Below are 19,517 nucleotides of genomic sequence, written 5' to 3' on the forward strand. Positions count from 1 at the left end.
TTTCCCTGAATTCCCGACGAAACTTTGCAATAGGCACAGTATAGACGTAAAAGTTCATAGTGTAATTGCAGTAGATGAAACAAGTCGTAAGCGAATAAATGAAATTCATTTCTTCAAATGTTCTTCTTGACGTTGGTTGATTATAATTGTAGTATAGCTGAGTTGCTTTATTAGGCAACAGGAATATGATGGAACTTATCGAAACTGTCAAGAGCATTGTGGTTATGTAGCCATCTTTACGTTTTTCCTTAGAATTTTGGCCAGGTTGGAGAGCCTGTCGTTTTTTAAGGTTCGAAGTTAGAATTAGAATGATGCCCAGGTTTGATAAGAACATTATAATCAACGGAATATAATAGGTTGTCGAGACGTTGAAAAAATAATACACATATGACCAGATTCCGGGTAGATTGAAATTGCAGTAGCGCCTTGTAGCGTTTTGTGTCGCTGTTCGGGCTGTTTGGCCCACGATGTGGATGATAGATGACACGATGAAGCTTACGATACAGGTTATCTTGGCTCTGTACGTGGTACAGAGTGTTTTAGCTTTTAGAGGAACCAGCACCACAATGAAGCGATCAACGGACATTGCTGTCAATAGCACCGATGATATCGCTGGCAGAAGCTTCACAAGGGAATTCATGGTGAAACAGAAAACCATCGACTGAGATAATTCGTTCGACATTGCTGCGGAAACCCTTACCACAGTCAAGAAAACTAGGTATGAGGAATCTACTACTGCAAGCGTTTTCATGTAGAAACATGTAGAAGTTGACTTGTATTGAGGCTGAGAGAGTAGAAGGTATGAAAATATATTTCCTGTTAAACCGAACACTACAATGATAGGCGGGATGTACATTTCAAATACGACTGTCAAGACTCTAAGAAGCGTCCAGGATACAAGTACGTCACCCTCTGTCATGTCTGTTAATCCACTCAGCGCTTGGTCTTCGGTTGGTACGTTAACGACTGTTGCATTGTCTCTGAAAGAATTCATCTTGTTTTCCATGCTTCTGAGATGGAAATACTTTCAAGTTGTAGGTTTCTACATTTTTTAAGTCAATTTTGAAGTTGATACTACATGTAGGAACGCGTTTACGCCATCATAAAAATTACGACGCCCCTGAGTGCGCATTTAGGCCGTAATGATGGGTAGTTAGACAGTCCTGAACTTCGACGACTTCCAAGGTGATAAGATATGAATACGAACATGCTTGAGCGAGGTGAATGGAGTCCGATCGATACAGAAAGACGGATAAGATTCACTTCATGGACCCTGGTTCCGATTTTAAATGTCTGCATTCTAGAACGTGCTATGAAACGACGAACCCAATTGATAGGAGGGTTTCGTCGGCTAACCCTTACGAACGACGAACGACGAACTAAAAAAGGGCTATGGTGAACAAGACCTGCACAACACGGCCACTTAGGAGCAAGTTGCTCTCGTCTTGTTACAGGCCTTGTGCCAACATAATTTCGGGCGGTGCCGCAGTGGTCAACAAACCACCCATTCGGGGTTAATGGCTATCTCCTGCTAGACTTCTGCGCTGTCGCGTACGTCGAACAAGCCGCCGAGATTTGTGTTTTCTATTGGTTTTGTGGAGGCTGCTCGATCCCTAATGATCTGTTGATCCAGATATCATTACTCGCCTGTGTCACATCATGCAGGACCGCACGGTGTAATGATAGTCAGTTCAGACAGATCGGAGACCTGCGTTGAGAACGATTTGCTGCATCTCAAAATTGTACCCGATGAAGAACATGTATTCATAGCGGTCATCCCTAGTGGTCATCTACCGATTGGTCTACCATGACCATGTTTCCCGCCGTTGTCGTCTTAAAACCTCACTGCCTGGAGTGACCCAGTGACTACTCCTTCCCACCTATGAATGGCATCGTTTTTCATCTGCTATCCTTTATCATTCGATACAGGTGATGGTACATGTAGCTGTATATTGACTGTTGAAGACATTTCATGATAAAATCATTAGACGAACGTTTCATGGTCATGAACTGGTCAGTTCACCGAGTTCAAATATAATGCCGGCTAGCTTTCATCATTTGCCTACATTTCTAAATTTAAACACAACATGGTGAAATCCATTTCGAGCACCTGAAACAAGACCTTGCAATACGATTAAAAAAACTGGACTTTTGTGAAACGCACTTAGCCCGGCGTCTCTGAACCTGATTAAAGCCAAATTTAAGTCCACACAAAAAAGTCTTCAATAAAATTAGCTTTCCAAGATACACAATTAGAAATGCTAAAAGAATCATTTCCAAATGATCAGAAATCCTTAAATATACATGTATATGCGCACTAGCCAACAATTTTATTTTCTGGGATAATGTTACCATTTTGTAAAACGAAGCGATTATTGCAAGAGTAAGTGGCGTAGTCCCTCCATCAAAGTGGCAACCACACAAAAATCCTCAAAGTATTCAACATGGCGATCTGAACCCTGTGAGAAATAAAAATTCACTCTATTTCACACAAGGCCTGGCTATGAGACGCAAAGAAAATCTCCGGTCTTACACGAAAGCCTTGGTGGTTCAACGGTAAGAATGCTGGACTTTCGATCCGGTGGTTACGGGTTCGACTCCCCGTAGAAGCTCTCTTTTTTCTCTCTCATTTTCTTGTAGTTTATTAATTCATGTTCATTTATTATTATCATTATTAGTAACAGTAGTAGTAGTGTTAATATAATTTCCATCATCAATTATGGTACTCCTTACGTTATTGATACCCTTGAAATACCAATAAAAATACCGGTGAGAAAAGATGGAACAGTTTTAATTGTCAATGAGTGACCCTGTAGGTCAAAGAACCGTTTTGCTGTCAACGAACGATGAGGTGTCGTACGCCCCAATATAAGGCTTGTTGCTGTGATTAGTATTAAACAGTCACGACAGTATAGATATGAATTAAGGGTATCGTGATGCTGGAACCGTGATCCTGGTATGGCATTCAATTCCAGAATAATACATTTGGACTTGTGTGAGCCCCCGAAATATCACTTTCAATATTATAGCGGGGTGATTAGATCATGACCAATTCTTCACCGATAGAGGCAATTTTTTACATGTTACTGACTTGGCGTATCATTTTCTTGATGTAATTGCCTTCATTATATACGTCAGTAAATGAATTTCGGAAACAATTTCGGGTTATCACCTGACTCGATCGTAGATTGGTCATATTGCACCGAGTTACATTGTTTCACACGAACCCACTACCAACGAAATGCATGAACCGTCGTTGCTCAGTTCCACCAGACGAATCAGGAACGTAAATTCGGCGAGTTGGGTTTGTAAATTCGGTAAATTTACTTTCCACGTGACGATCGATAGCAGTTCCACGTGAAAGGAAGAAAACGGCTAGGTGTAATTCTGCAGATGATACATTTTCAAATGTGTTCATTGAAACACTTGAATAAATTGTAAAGAGAAGTTCAGGAGAAGGTTTTAACAACTCCGACTACTTTTGCATAATTTGTCGATGTATCGACGGGACAGCTTTTTATATTTGCACAGATGGCGATAGAGAGAGCTAGGGATGGATTAGTGGACAGTGTTGCAGTTTATTTTAAACTGCTGTCAATCCTTGGAGTCGTGAGATCTTAACATGTAGCAGCATAGCTATTGGTAACAGTAGAAGTTCATCAAGTTTCCAATACGAGGCGTTTCTTTCTTTGCAATCATTAAAGAGAAACGTCGAGTTTTCCAAGGCATTCGTGTACGCTACAGTTTTCAGCTTGGATATGAAAGACATGAACATTTTTTCTATTGACATGTAATGAGGTCAATTTTCAACCGCAATGAGCCATTCATGTTTTAATCGTAGACCTTTAAAGCTGCAGCGGAAAATATATGAGCCATTGCATGCAATTTTCTCTTTTTTGATATATTGTCTCTACCTTTCTGGATAAAAAGCAACAACTTTCTCGGAAGCTATTAAAACTCAGAGTATTGTCCGTGCACTAATTTTTTCTAACCTATGCACTTTTGGGATCGGAAATAGTGCGTTAAAGTGCTGCGGAGGTAGGGGAAATTATCTATCCGGTCCGGGTTGGCAGAGGTTAAGTACTAGCCGCACTGTTGACTCATCATCATCTTGGCCGTCGATAGGTCAAGAATACCACGCTTAAAGGATTCAGAAGATGGATATGGACAGATGATACGGCCAGAGGATAAAATCTTGAGAATGGATTTAAGGGTGCTGAAACCGATTCGAAACTTTTTATGGAAGTCATGGATTTGGCGATCCAGTGTGGTGCTGTTATGTGTTTTGACTCTGTTGGATATGGCGATGGCTGAGGGACAGAAACTGGACGTCCGGTCATCGGGGTAAGTCATCATATTTTGTCAAAAAGGAGACTGAGAATAGATTAGTTATTGTCTATTGTAGTTTATTCGTGTAAAGCTACATTGCTTTCGTCTGTTCCGCAGGTAATCAGAAATACAAATGGTTGTATAGTGGTCCTGTCACGCCATCGGGATAAACATCGACATAGAGTATACATCTAATTTGAAAACACGCTTTCCGAACTGTTTTTCTGTGATACGCAACTAGACATCTATTTCTGCGGTAATTTGCTGGTTCAAAAGCTCTTTGAATAGCGCTATATCAAGACTACAGGGAAATAGGGAGGTTTCCTTTAGGAAGGGCCATACAAACGACGAAGAACATGTATACGAAGTATCTATAGGCATCATCGACGACGATTTTTCAAATCTCTGCCATTCTTCTTACAACTAAGTATAAGATGGTTTATGAGTGTCGCTAACATGAATCAGCACAGAATGGGCGTGATGATACGATTGACCTTCGAAATTCCTACATCGTCGTTCGTATATATATAGCGGTTGCGAAACCTCCCTATTGACACCTGGCTAACTGTTCAAGAAGATAATGCCACCAACTATCGGGTGAATGATCTCGTGAACGTGATGAAACAAGCGCATTATTATCTTCCCAGGATACCAGACTGACAGTGTGCCTATAGGCATTCCTATATAGGTGCTGAACCATACACCAAAGATAGTTCGGAATTTGAATGACAAGGAAAATGTCTATGCAGGGGTTGAGTCGGTTCAGAGCAAAATATACGATATGACCACTTTTTAGGCCATCTATCAAAGATTTATTGGGTTTAAAAAATGTCATTATTGAGCACTAAAGTTTATTAAGTAGGCATATGATCATTACACACCATCAGATTCAAAATAGGATTTATTATTAGATAAATCATTTACCAAACACCGAAGGACTTGGCGATTGGAGGCGGCAATAACTACTGTTAATCTTTGTCAAGGGTATCAGTTGATAGGCAAAGATGATCGATCGGCCTATCACCCATCAGTCGAGGACCCTTGCCCGACTGCTTACCTAGATGGGAATGTTGATGCAACTACCATGTTAAGATATCATTCAGGACACGTTCACACTGAGAATACAAAATATATTTAGGCTTTTCAAGCTTCGGTGAGAAAGGACTGATGAATTAGTACTATTACACATGCTAGGTCAATCGTCGTGTCAATAGTGTCAAAGTTGGGAATGAGTATATGACCTTATTTGAAATAATGACATTTTCTAGATCATGCCTTTCATCATTTTGTTATAGTAAATATGACATGAAGAGTCGCGAGCACAAAGAAGACGGAGTCTTTTATAGTTTTGATATATAAGCCAAGAGGCCAAGTGTTTAGAAAGTCGGGCAGTTATCCCTTTGGGTCATTCAGAGCATTAGGTAGAATTGATAAAGACTATTTTTGATGCTTCTTGGTTTAAGGTATTCATCATGCAAAGTATAAGGGCTGTGAGCGCATACCAAGATGATAGGCGAAATGATGGAACGTGCGATATGTGCCTCAACAAATGAAATACATTTTCTTCTGTATAGAATACATTAAAAATTGGATTAATTGAATACTATGTAGCGTGACCAGTCTTTTTAGGCCTAAATCCCTTGATAATATCCTAATTTTACTCATATGGGTCAAGTCAGTTCAATCAGACATCAGCACATTTCAAAATGACAGCTATTTTAGAACTTGGATTGATTGAACTGGTCAGTTTAAAATTATCCTGGGCCAATGAATTCCCAGGGTCGATATATCAACAGGTTGGGCATTTACATGTAGCATCTAATGTACTTTTTGAATTAAATGCATAACCCAATAAGCAGCACAGCCAAGCAAATAAATTTTGAACCCGTCACCCAATGATCATGACCGTGACAGTGACTTCTTCGGCCCGAAACGTTCTTTCTCTCTCTGTAGCATAAATTTTACCAAGAACCGTTTTTGACTTTAGCCATGGTAGGCATTATATACATTTGACCTTTTGAATGAATGTTATAGGGACTATACAGTCCAACTAACCTATCAAACAGATTCCGGTATTCGGATGACAAATTGTCGCGCTTTGCCTATATATTTTTATATCTATATTTCTATTTATCGCCTGTCATTGTCAATGCTAAATAGCCTGTGGTATGCGCTTAGAAAGAATAAATATGAGTTAGTTATTGCCTCGACCAGACTGTATACGGAGAAAGCACCTTGTTATTCGAGCATGCTATCAAAACTACAAGATGATGAATTTTTGGTTGTATCAACACGTTTAACAGTTACAATTACATGCACGAATAAAAATCGTCTTCGTAAATCGTACATGTTCGAGTTAACGTCGTCACTCATGATACACGATTTACGAAGACTATTTGTATATATTCGTGCACTATCCGTTAATTCGTAATCGTAATTCGCCATGTCTAGTTCACATCTTACGGCCCTGGAAGTATATCCTTTTCAAGTAAAGGCTAATTCATCAGACATCAATGAGTAAAAGTATGAGACGCCTGTTTCGCGCAACTGTAAAAATATTGTTTGTTCGAACAGGTCAGGATATGTATTGAAAGTCTCGCTTTCCACATCTTACTCCCATTCAGGCAAGTCGAAAATCCCCAAACAGACTAGGTTGGACTTGAAATGGATCGTCCAAAGGCCGTTGTGATGTCAAGATTGTTTTCAAAGCCGCGGTCAGTTTATACTGTCATCACTGAGAGAATGAAATGTATCATCACCATGAGCTAAAAAAGAACGATAATTTCCAGGCCAAGGTTTTCAAATCATAACAATCATTGACTTGATACTGGCATTCCTAAGCATGTGGCTTTCATTCTTGCTCCAATTAAAGTTTAATGCATACTTAATGAGCTAATTACCACGCTTATGGATGTTTCTTGGACAGTAGTTTTTAAAGATCAGGAACAAAGTTGATATAAAAAGTTTGACGAGTATACTCTAGTATATCACCAGTGTCATCAAGCCGCGGACGGAACCTATAGTTTTAGGATAAAAAATGTGCATTTTGCAACTCACCTAAAGGTGAAAAGAGAGTACATTTTACGGGTATATCTTTCCAGAGTCGTCGAGAGACTGTGATAATATACCTCAAAAATGGCTCGTAACTTTTTTATCCTTCTCCTCTTCGAAAACGGGAAACTAACTTTCGTGGCAATATTCAAACAAGCGATATAGGGTCAAATCAGCGTACTTGGCTTTTCGTGCCTCTGATATGAGCATGGAACAACATGTACAAGAATATGTTGTACACAAAATTCTGAGGATGTTCATAAAATACTGTGCCATATAACTGCCTTACATACGATAGCCATGGTATGTTAGGTCTACGAAAGTTTGTATAATGGCCTCGCGTCCTCGTGTGCCATTCCTCCATGAGATTTCATGGCTCACTCCAAGGTTGTTTAGACTCCTGGCTGTGCTATCTGGGATTCTTGTTCGCACCTACTTACTCTTGTTCACATAAATCTATTGTCAGAAGCAACATCATCCTTCCCTATAGGATAGTCATTTGACGACCGGTATACTTTGGTTTCTCTTACGATAACGATTCCAATAAGTCGTAAAACGATGGTGTGGGCCATCAATGTAGTTCTCGAAAAGTGTATACGGGAAGGCTCATAAAAACCACGGAATTACTGGGAAGTATACAATAGATGTTAAGTTGATACTGATAATCAGATTAGAATGCATTGATCAAAATATCATACCATTTAAAGGGGTACAATGACCGAAATGTGTTGAATTATGTGAGACACCATGGGTGTTACACATCCGTGGAGACACGAACTTTAAACATGCATAACGGTAAAATTTTCCTGTTTTAAGTAAGTGGTACAAGTCTTTCTTTTTGTATATCATGTAGATGAGTTCCATGATGATTTTGAAAGGGCTCCTGGCTCCTAAGTATCGGTTTCACTGACACAAGCTTTGTTTTCTCTCACTCAGTAAGTTAATATCCTGTAACGACGGAGAAATGAGGGAATACCTTGGAAAACTCACCAATTACCACATTCTTACCCTATTTATGCCTATTACTGGCATGTCTCCAAAATTCTACCTAATTACGCCAGTTCCATCTTCTCTTGAGCACAAACAGCAACATGACATTCATGTACATGTAGGCCTACATAATTACGTCTATAAATTACGTCATGTAGAATAGATGCACAAAGGAATAACGTTGATTAGACTTCATTCTCTAAAAATTACTGGGCCCTATAAGCCTCTGTTGTCACTAAGAACAATGTATCCAGAAGTTATCATTAGATTTGACAAATTTTGGAGCCAATTTGGATGTCATGGCGCCGTAGGAATGGCCCATATAGTGAATTGAAAGACAACCACTGAAATGGTGATGATGACATATTGGTGCTACTCAATGTAGGACTTAGAGTTGAGTTGTTATTGTCAGTCATGATGTTATATACATTTAGGAATAGTCGGTGTTGCTCCGGAAAAAAACAACATCACTTGATGCTGTGAATAGGTTGCAGCTATAATTGCCTTTTTATTGTAAATTGTTAGGTATGATCCCATCCTTCACAATACATACTGTTCTGGAAACCATGTCATATTGCAGCACGCGAATACATATCACAAGTAATTAATCAAAAAGACCATTCACGTTTAAAAAGTCCAATCATCATAATGAGACTGACAGCAGCCCAATTTTTGCGTGTGAAGGGGTCATTGGCAACGAGACCAATTATAGCCTAATTGGAGACATTATGGTACGTTTGATGACCTTCTCATTGTTCCGACTGCCCCTGGTATTAGGTTTCTTATTACCAGCAGCGCAGGCCGAATCGAACAGAACGTGTTGACGTTTAGCAACAGCCACAACCAAGGTATCCCCTTGTCAGACATGTGTTCTTATTCATTTTTGGTCATAAGCAGATGCAACACCGACATTATCACGCACCGTTTCGATCGAACGGACAAAGGCCATGTGCGTTATACGCCGCATGAAACGCTTTTGTGGAGATAGGTCTTATAATAAGCATTGCACAATTGGTCGACGCGACTTCGTCAACAATATAAGTGGTAGTTAGAAACAGTCCACCTACAGTAGGCGCAACGGCCTGGGAAAATGGAAAACGGATATGATGACAGTTGAAAAGATAATCAAGGGCGAATAGTTGTTAAGTTCAATTGATAACGGATACATCAGACCTTCGACTTGGCTGTTTTTTCACGATAATACAGAAGGAGCTATTTCCTTCCGAAGTATAATATGGAGTGGGGGGCAATTATAAAAATATGAATGTCGGTCAAGATGTTGTGGCCCAGTTCACCACCTTCAACATGCTATCATGTGCGTGTTGAAAATACCTTACTGACGGGAGGAGGCTTACCTTCATGTTCATTATACCAGGCTCATGAAAAGTCATACATGTATATCATTTTTAATGTGGGAAAATGCTCTTCGCTGAAAAAAGGTTTCATTCATTTTCGTATACATCGTCCTGAGAAGTAGTGTGGTCGTCCAATTTAATCATATACATGTACACGTAAAATCATCCCTCATTAACTTGTCGGCGGGCTAACAATGGCCACTTGATGCAATCATTGGTACCCACTGTGCATTTGGATTCATTTTTTACTTCTCATCAGTTAATTAGTTATACCAGTTAAAAATAATGTCGAACTCTGAGAAAGTGATGACCGTGACCGAGCTACAACTCTTTCTCCTGATGGTCTACTCATACAAAGCGGGTCGTTGGTATGATAACGGTAATTTTCACCGTTTTGATCCGATTGCTATACAGCGTTCAAGGCCGTGACAGAAGGCTCTTGATGTAGACGATAGCTTTTTCTCTCTGGGGATATCTGAAAGTGTTGGTGTATATTCGAAGGCCCTTTGCAAACGTAGACGAACTGCAACAAACAATCGAGGATGTGTGCAATGACATTCGAGGTGATCAAGACTTCCTTGACAAGCTATCGTCTGCATCAAGAGCCTTCGGTCACCGCCTTAAACGCTGTATATAGCAATCGGAGGACGCCAGGTCGAGAGTGCACGGTTTTAAGAGACAGGTAAACCAAAACTACCCCAAGATGTAATCCCTTATTACTCGGTTGTCATAACTCATTACGCATCCAAACCTTTACCAGAAAATTTGATGGATGTCAGTCACATTCTAATAAAAATTTGGTCCCAATTGGAGTAGCAGTTAAGAAGTTACTAGATATCAAAAGTGACAAATGTTTTTTTTAACACCTAGTATGTTTATGGATTATAAACTCGGAGTGACTACCGACCCACGATGATTGACGCCGCCGACAAATCAAAGCATTCCTTTTGAGCTAATAACAAAATACGGAAGTTTTATTTACAAAACATACATGTAAAACTGATGATGTTATCTCTGTCCTCCAAAGAAAACCACTTTAAGACCATTAAACGCCTACTAGGTACCACGGGCGATGCTTACCTGGAGTCGGGAAGTAGGGCCTACTTTGTCACTAATTGTGTTCAAGGTTTACGCATAAGCTCGGAATCTCGTGCACTCATACGACCAGCAGGCAAAAATATCTGTTTTCAGAAACTGGATACGATTTAGAAATTTCTTCCACAGCATGTACTCTTGCTATTTTATAGCAAACATCCCTTAAAACAGCACGATAAGTTAAGTGTAGATATGCAAAGACTGATTTTCAAGGCCTGAATTGTGATGAAACAAAAGAAATTTGCAGAAGACAATTAGATAAATCTCTCCCATTTGCGGGTACCATGGCGATGTTTCCTGAGGCGAGATACGCGGACGCGCAACGCCGATAGATCGGCTTTGTGTGAATTACGACTATTACTTTCCTTTTTCATATTTGCCGCAATGATTAGAGGTAGACTTGAAGAAACTATTTAAAAAATATCATTTTAATCGATAGTGCTAAAAACTAATGAAGACTTGAATGTGCCTGTAGATGCATTATATCCTCTGAACTATTCTGGAAATATTTGATCAGCATTTTTGTTCTATCGACAGCATCTAGTCCATGGCGTTTGCTAGCATAGCCTAAGCTAATCAAGATTCCACAACCAAGAGGCCTGGCCTGCTGTCAATGTTTGAATAAGTGAGTGAGGTGATAAAAAATATGATGATACTGAACATGCCCGTTGACTCAAGGGTGAACGAAGAATAGGAATACTTTCTAAAACAACTTGATCGTGTTCGGGGTGTGGGTGTTCTGGCAGCGATTTCAGAGGAAATGATACTCTGCTTCTATTCAGAAAAGTCGAGGCTTTGTGTGGGTGTTCGTATACTCTTATTTCGCCAAATTCAAGGATGCCTGCCTTTTGTCGAGTTTTGACTTGATCTACTGGACCTTTTAAAGTCGTGAAAGCGATCTGTGCGTGGCCGGTGTTCGTAATCTGATATTGCCCAATGGATGTCTTCCTTTTCACTTGATCTGGAACATAATTTCGGAAGAAATCAAGTTGCCTCTTAATTCGATTCCGACAATAAAAGGATGTGGAATGAACGATGACCGTAATGATGTTTACCTTTCGATGATGCGTGCCTCTTGATTTCTTCATGAGTTTATCTTGGCCTCAGAGGGTAGTGAAACGGACCTTCATTCTCTGATTTCCTGAGAAAGAGAACCTCGTTTTCCCACTCGTTTCAGGAGTTGATCCTGGTCTCCGAGGGTATAAAAGAGAAAGGGGTAGCTTTGCGTGGGTGCTCGTTCTGAGTGAGAAAATGAACTTGCCCCGTGTTCGACTCCGTCGGGTATTATTACAGTAGAAAATAGAGCGTGCGGGAAAGGATTATTGTCTTTCTTTCCATGTCTAATGATAGAACTAATGAGTCAGGTTCATTGATGCGTGGGCACACCATGTCTTTCATTCACTTTCCAACAGTTGCAACTGGGAGTTGCAATAACCAGTGAAAATAAACAATACATTCGTGGAAATGGTTCCTGTCGATATTTTGCCAGCACCAACAGTTTATTCGCTATACACAGCTGTCTGCTGAACAGTCTTACCAGCCTCCCAAACCATGGATTTCTGCCGCCGCCTTATTACTGCTTTGATGATTCTGTGAGTAGCAAAAGTACATCGCGTTCAATTTTTTAATGCAATCAGGAATATTGTTTACGTGATCAAAAATCATTACTAACATAATACGCTTATTAATCAATTACCTGCTGTGATATTATACAACTTTTTTGTGACTCTATCAGTGATTGCGTCAATAAGTTATTTGGGTCATTCCTTTTTCGTTTATTTGCAATTTCAGCAACCTGCTGCACTGTGTACATGTACATGCGTGCCGGGCTATATCTCCAAGGAAAATAGTCCTTTGATCACATTGGTTCTGAGAAACAAGGCACTGCGTTTGAAAAGTTGTTAATTGGCTGTTGTTTAGGTTAATTACTTGTAATTTTTGTACCACTCGCCCGGCAAATTAGATTTGTCTCAGCAGTTGCTGCGAAGGTAATCAACTTAGCTTTAGGAACGAGCTGCGCTCACCTGCATTGCCGTTACTTTGTCTCGTTTGAGGAAGGCTATACCCCTGAATCCCTGGGAAGGAGGGTGTACGGAAAGCGAGCGCTTCCATTATCAGAAGGAAGGTATACGCGCTTTACAGAAAAGAATTGCGCGCTGATGGTTTTGAGAGAGAGAAAGTACGCTAGAGTAATGGTTTTATTCGAAGATAAAAGGGAATAACGGTGCCAATGTGGTTCCCTTGAGAAGTACGAATAACTGTCTGACTGGAACCTGCTTTGGAGTAAACTGTCTAGAAAAACGTAGGAAGAACCAAATGGTAAACTGATTCATGAAGCGCTTGTTTGTGATGAAACTGTCATGTCACAGTTCAAACATGTGTTGTGGGTAAATAATCGGTATGCACTGATATCAACTAGAGTTTTTTCCAAGTTCTTTCTGCACGCCCACACCAAAATAACACAAGCGGGTTATCTCAACTCTGATGATAGGTTGAAATGTATAAACATGACTAACTAATTCTGTAGAAAGAAGAAGTTCATCTCATGTTTAGGACGATAAAAAATATCTTAACATAAACCAGTGCTGGTTAACTTGCCGAAGTACCATTTTTAGATGACCTTCGTTGCGTTTTTTTCAGTCCCGTCCTTACCTTTGTGAACACAATATAGGCAAACATTTACCTAAGCAAACGACCATGCTCTTCCTTTTTTGACTTGGCGAATCCAATAAAATGTCTCAACTGCGAATTTGTTTTTAATTTGTTTAACTTTCCTTTATGAGGTACTTCTTGGCTTCCCTGAGGCAAGTAAAGTTATTCTTTGGTTAGGCCTATACGGTATAATGTTTTTGACGGTATACCGGTAACGTTCTTTGGAAATGCGGTAACGTTCTTAGATATTTTTGTTTGGCATTTCCTCATGACCTTCATCTTGGCTCCGAGACGAACGGGACAGAATAAAGTTTACAGTATACTAGTAATGTTCATTGATCATACCGGCAATGATAACTAATATATGTTTACGTGCTGATCAGGACTAATTGACCCTTGTTTACAACATTTCCCATAGCCAATAAATCAATTAGCCTAAAAAACGCCTGGAATTTCTTTAGTTCATCATCACCTTCACCACCATCTGGAATCCTTGCACGGTACCTTTACAGTGCACGTATGCGTTGTTCATGGAGACACGATATTAGTCAAGACGCTCTCCCCTTCAAACCATCAAACTGTTGGCGAAAGCCTAAATTCTCCTCGTTTCTTCCACCGAATTGCCCGATTGGAAGATAGTGATACATGTATCAGAACAAAAACTCAGGACTGTGAGAAGAGCACAAAACATTCCAGTTGAGACTGAGTTTATTTACCAAACGCCCACACCCGCCACGATGATCTCTACTTTTGTTTCTTCTTGGGAACGTTTCGAGAAGAGAATATAATTTCTTAATTTAAATATGTATGATTATATTCTCAACATTTTGCTCTACCTCGTGTTGGCGAGAACATAGTGCTATCTGTATCATTCACCTCACGTTTTGACGTTTACATGATCCTTCACTCGTCTTTCCATACCATTGAGTAGAGAAAACACACATTTATCAGTTATAACCCATGACATTATAGGTGCAAAGGATGAAAAGGAGAAGCAAAAAATTGAAACAAGGACTTTGCCTTCAGGTACCCGCAATAAACATACATGTAGTTCCGCTTTCGTCAAGATTTATAATCGGTCGGTAGCTTAGCCAAATTATACATGTTCGCCGGAACTGATTACCAACTTGCGCCGAATGGCTTCTGAACGTCTTCACACCTGTATGCACGTTAGGTACCAGTAGTTCATGACAATGTTACTAACTACCGACTTACCGGCGGTGAACATCAGTCCAGAAGTGCAACGCCGGTAGATTGGCATGTTCTTAATTAACTGCACATATTTTACTACTTTAGTTTCGGGTAAATATTATGTTAATATCTTCGTTGGGAAATAACTCAGGTTATACCGGAGGAAGAAACTCAGTTCACTCAGATGAGGCCGAAGTATCGTGTTAATATAGGCTTCGTAAAGTGAACTTTCGCAACAGTCCGTTTAGGCAAGGTTTAGACAAAGTTGAAACGAATTGTTTTAGACGCCGTTAAGCACAGACTGGGGCAATACGTATAAACGTTTTAAATGTTTCAATCTCTTTCTCGTTTCAGTAAATGGTGCTCCCATCAGACGACGCGACTAGTTTCGTGTCTCGAGAGAAATGGCACACAACCCTATATAAAGAGAGTAGTCTCTAGGTGTAACTACTGGCCTTATAGATACAACTGCGGCCGTTTACAGTAAGTCATCTGTCTCGTGTCTCGAGAGAAATGGCAGACAACCTTGTATAAAGAGAGTATAGTCTCCAGGTGTAACTACTGGCCTTATAGATACAACTGCGGCCGTTTACAGTAAGTCATCTGTCTCGTGTCTCGAGAGAAATGGCATACAACCTTATATAAAGAGAGTAGTGTCTAGGTGTAACTACTGGCCTTATAGATACAACTGTGGCCGTTTACAGTAAGTCATCTGTCTCGTGTCTCGAGAGAAATGGCACACAACCTTGTATAAAGAGAGTAGTGTCTAGGTGTCACTACTGGCCTTATAGATACAACTGTGGCCGTCAGTAAGAAATCTGTCTCGTGTCTCGAGACACAACCTAAAGACAGAAGTCTCCAGGTGCTATTATCTCGCATATCTCCAGAGAAATGGTACACAATCTTAACAACGGAGTATTTTAATACCGGCGGAAATTTTGCTATCCATGATAACAAGAAATTCCACGGGCTATATTTATTCTTGATGATGAGAATAAATAAGGACTATTTATTCTAGATGATAGTTTATTGTGGATCTTCTTATTCCCAGGGTATTTCATCGACCAACATACCGAACAGTATTCAAAGTAGCCACAAATACAAAATGGAAGTGCTGTCCAGGATACACTGGTGTTAACTGTGATATAGGTAAGTGCAGCAGTATATAAGGGGCTGTATTCATCGGTCTATACCTGCCCGCCGACATGCTTTGAGCAGCAATGTCAACCTGATCAAGCTATCAACCAAAGGTAGGGCCATCTATACCTGGTCATACTCAGATTCATTCAATATCTGGCAACTTTGGAGCATTTACAACCAGCTTGCATCAGATGTGCCGACGAAAACGTATACACGATGGCAACGACGATATCAACATCATCTCTCTGCCAATGATGTAACACCATCATAATGTAGTTTTCTGCGTTTCAGAGTGTTTTAACTGCACAACATTTAGAGCTTTAGCAACAAAAATCGATTATATTCAGTCAAAGGTAAGGACATCACTTGAAAGTCGAGCGTCATTAACATAAGTCACAAAAAGTATGTAATGCTGCCCGGACAGGAGAGTCTTTCGCCCTCCTAATCGATTATAGAAGTGATCTGTTATATTAGGACGATATCGAGGACATTAGCGCGCGTGCAGAGCCAGACAGTTCGTTGTCTCATGTGGCCTTCGTTATCCATTACAGCCCAGCCTCGATCCTTCATGTCTTCTTTCGTTTCAGATTCACCAGGTGAATTACGCTGCCGCTGCTGCCCAGCGACCGTGCGAGTGTCCTGTTGGACCGCCGGGTCCGCCCGGCCCCCCTGGTCTTCAAGGACCTGCAGGCACTAGAGGACTACCTGGGGTCCCTGGTAAGCCAGGGAAGAATGGATTACCTGGTACCACTGTCACAGAAATAGAATATAGACGAGACGAGCCGGTTGATAAGTTAGCTTTGGAAGTATCCAAAGAAGTGAAAGGTCCACCAGGGCCCCCTGGACCTCCAGGAGCTCCTGGGATTCCAGGGAGAAATGGACCTGTTGGGCCGATGGGACCAATGGGCCCACTTGGCAAATCTGGAGGCACTGGACCTCCTGGGCCTATTGGCAAAACTGGCCCAGCAGGACCGATGGGTCTAATGGGTGAGCTTGGTGAGTTAGGTCCTCCTGGCCCCGAGGGACCGCAAGGTCCACATGGCGAGCCTGGAATGCCTGGAAAGCCGGGAGTTAATGGAACGGAAGGAGTACGTGGACAGAGGGGCCATCGCGGTCGTGCAGGACAGAAAGGGGAGCCTGGGTTAAAAGGCCAATCTGGTTCACGTGGTTGGCGTGGTAAGAAAGGCCCGATAGGGGAAAAGGGAGATAGGGGGTATAGTGGACTGCAGGGGCCGATGGGTATTCCAGGAAAGGATGGATACCAAGGAGAACCTGGTCCAATGGGAAAGTCTGGTCTCCCGGGTCGCCCTGGCCGGGATGGTTTGCAGGGACAGAGGGGACCTCAGGGACCACCGGGCCTACGTGGCTTTCCAGGGACACTCATTGCTGTGCAGCATGTTGGTGGTAAGTGAGCTTAGCCTTAATGCTTGCTTTCAAATTATTGTCAAAATCGGAAAGCAGTGACATCAACTTTCAGCTTTCACTGAATTCACTTGCTTGAGACGTTATTGATCTTAAGACTGACGTCCTTTCATTTGTCATTGTCCAAAAGTGGCATCCAGAGTACATGTACTTTAGAGGTAGAGGTAGAAGCCTCTATCACAATGACACGATCGGTTCAATCTGACGTCCGTCAGCAAACGCAAGAACCTGACATCAGCACCTTCCCCTATTTGATATTTTGCCATTTTTGCATTTTTGTATATGCATTGACGATGTTTTGATGAACATTTCAGAAACAGGTGATGGTGAGGGCGCGAGTGCGGCCGCCCAAGCAAGACACATTCAGGTAATAGGCCAAAAGTGATCATAGCGAAAATTGAGATGTCTCTTCTCTCGTTCTTTCGTTGTGCACATGCTTCAGACATATTGGGTGATATGAATAAAGACCAGTAATTGCTTTTTCCTCAGTTTTGTACAGAAAGGCCCCGTGTAAATGTACATTAGGTGATCATGACGTTTTAATCCTTATTCATATCACCCAATATTGTTGGATTTTTGCCTGTTGTTACGAGTCCAAAGCCAAATATGAATAGATAGGCCTACTGTGTGATTTGTTACCGTACAAAAAAGTTGGCTTTAATGCATCTTTTCTTAATCCAATCAACGCTGTTCAACCCACCCCATCTTTGCTATTACAGATGCTCCAAGATATGATAGAAGATCTCACAACAGAATTCAGCAAGTTCAGGAAGGTGACAACCCATCAGATAACGAAGTTAGAAAAGAGAGCAAACATGATGCAGAATAGTATTACCTCTGCCGGTGGGTTGTTACTAGTGTCAACTCAGCACTCATTATAGGGTCATTAATATTACTCTGTAATAAGTATTTCTACACTTCTCACACCTACAGGCCAGGTTGTGACATTGTCTCTAATAAAACCCACTGTCCATATATCGACATGTCTAGTTGCCCCATGTTATGGGCAATACACCTCACCGACAGTCATTTTTTAGATGAGACTGGCTTGGCAATGGACAGTCTCAGAATTTTTGATGCTCTTAAATGTTCAATTTTGAGATGGAGGAGTTTGTTATTTCGGCATTTTCTGTTGAATCTATGATGTAAATGTGTCTCCCTTGCAGTCTCTTGTAGAAGGAGGGTGGTAAGGGAGGGACTAAATTTCTTCTTCTATCCTTTTTTAGCTGCATTCCGCCCAGAAAGTGAAAGCATTGGATTCGGGGCGGCCCAAGATGGACCAACTGAAGTTCCCACAAAAATTGTTTTCATTCACAAGGAGGAACTTATGGGGAAGAGACTGAAGGGTGAAACGAGCAATGAATACTCAGCAGATAAAATAACACCAGTCAAGCCTCCCTGATGTGTGCAGAACATCGGGGCTCAATATGGGATCTGATTTGTATATTTCATGTGTCGAATTGTGAATAAAGTGTTCATACATGTACTTTTAATCATTGACTGCAGACATTTTAAAGGGACAAGTGGAGCGTGATGACTCCTGTATTCAAGGATGCTTTAAGATCAGACAATCCAAACTATTGGTGTACTCAGAAAGCATTTCAAATGGGACTGAAAGCCATCCTTTGCCAGATGAGAATGGAATCCATCCATTCATTTTGAAAGAATACCATAATATGGGATTTGGCAGAAACTGAAGATAAAATTTGCAGTTATTGTGAAATACTCAGGACTTCAAAAGAGAAATTAGAATATGACAAACCAAGATGGTGCTCAGTATCTTTAGAAATAGTAAATAGTCTATATTGCCGGAACTGTACTAGAAATATGGAATAGGCCAACAGATAATTGCTTTTCCAGTTACTAAAAGGGGATATCATTATAACTGCATGGGAGAGACTGCAGTCTTTTGGATTCGATTTCTTCATCATTTTAGATCAAAGGACAGGGTACTTTTGTAATCTTTTTCAGCTTTCAATACTTTTTAAAAATAATTTTGACAATTTCAGGACTAAATTCTGGCATGAAGCATACTACGACTACATGGTAGAAGGGACTTACTGTAAATATTAAAGTCCCAACAACATTTCATTGTGGTGTCAGAGACCATGCCAAGGTGATCTTATGTAGATACATTACCATTGTAGTTTAGATAGTACTGCATTTGTAATATTTCAACAAAAAATAAAGAATATTATTTATAAGGAGCAACTGCGTTACATGCTCTGTATCCTTGATTAAACTCAAGTTAGCCAGCAACAGCCGCCACATAAGGCCCTTAGTGTGTCAGAA

The 19,517-nt window shown here is 40.7% G+C and overlaps 1 protein-coding gene across 1 annotated transcript; it reads left to right on the top strand.

Annotated features, from left to right (window-relative positions):
• Positions 1–3,575: 3,575 nt before the first annotated feature.
• LOC135483779 (EMI domain-containing protein 1-like) lies at positions 3,576–19,426 on the top strand. Its single transcript, XM_064764811.1, has 8 exons — positions 3,576–4,344; positions 15,018–15,146; positions 15,715–15,812; positions 16,095–16,156; positions 16,391–17,207; positions 17,540–17,592; positions 17,945–18,068; positions 18,452–19,426. The coding sequence occupies exons 1-8, from the start codon at positions 4,172–4,174 to the stop codon at positions 18,625–18,627; spliced, it is 1,632 nt and encodes a 543-aa protein (XP_064620881.1). The 5' UTR covers positions 3,576–4,171; the 3' UTR covers positions 18,628–19,426.
• The last annotated feature ends 91 nt before the right edge of the window (positions 19,427–19,517 follow it).

The sequence above is a fragment of the Lineus longissimus genome, chromosome 2, assembly GCF_910592395.1.
Source record: "Lineus longissimus chromosome 2, tnLinLong1.2, whole genome shotgun sequence".
In the NCBI taxonomy this organism is placed as follows: domain Eukaryota; kingdom Metazoa; phylum Nemertea; class Pilidiophora; order Heteronemertea; family Lineidae; genus Lineus; species Lineus longissimus.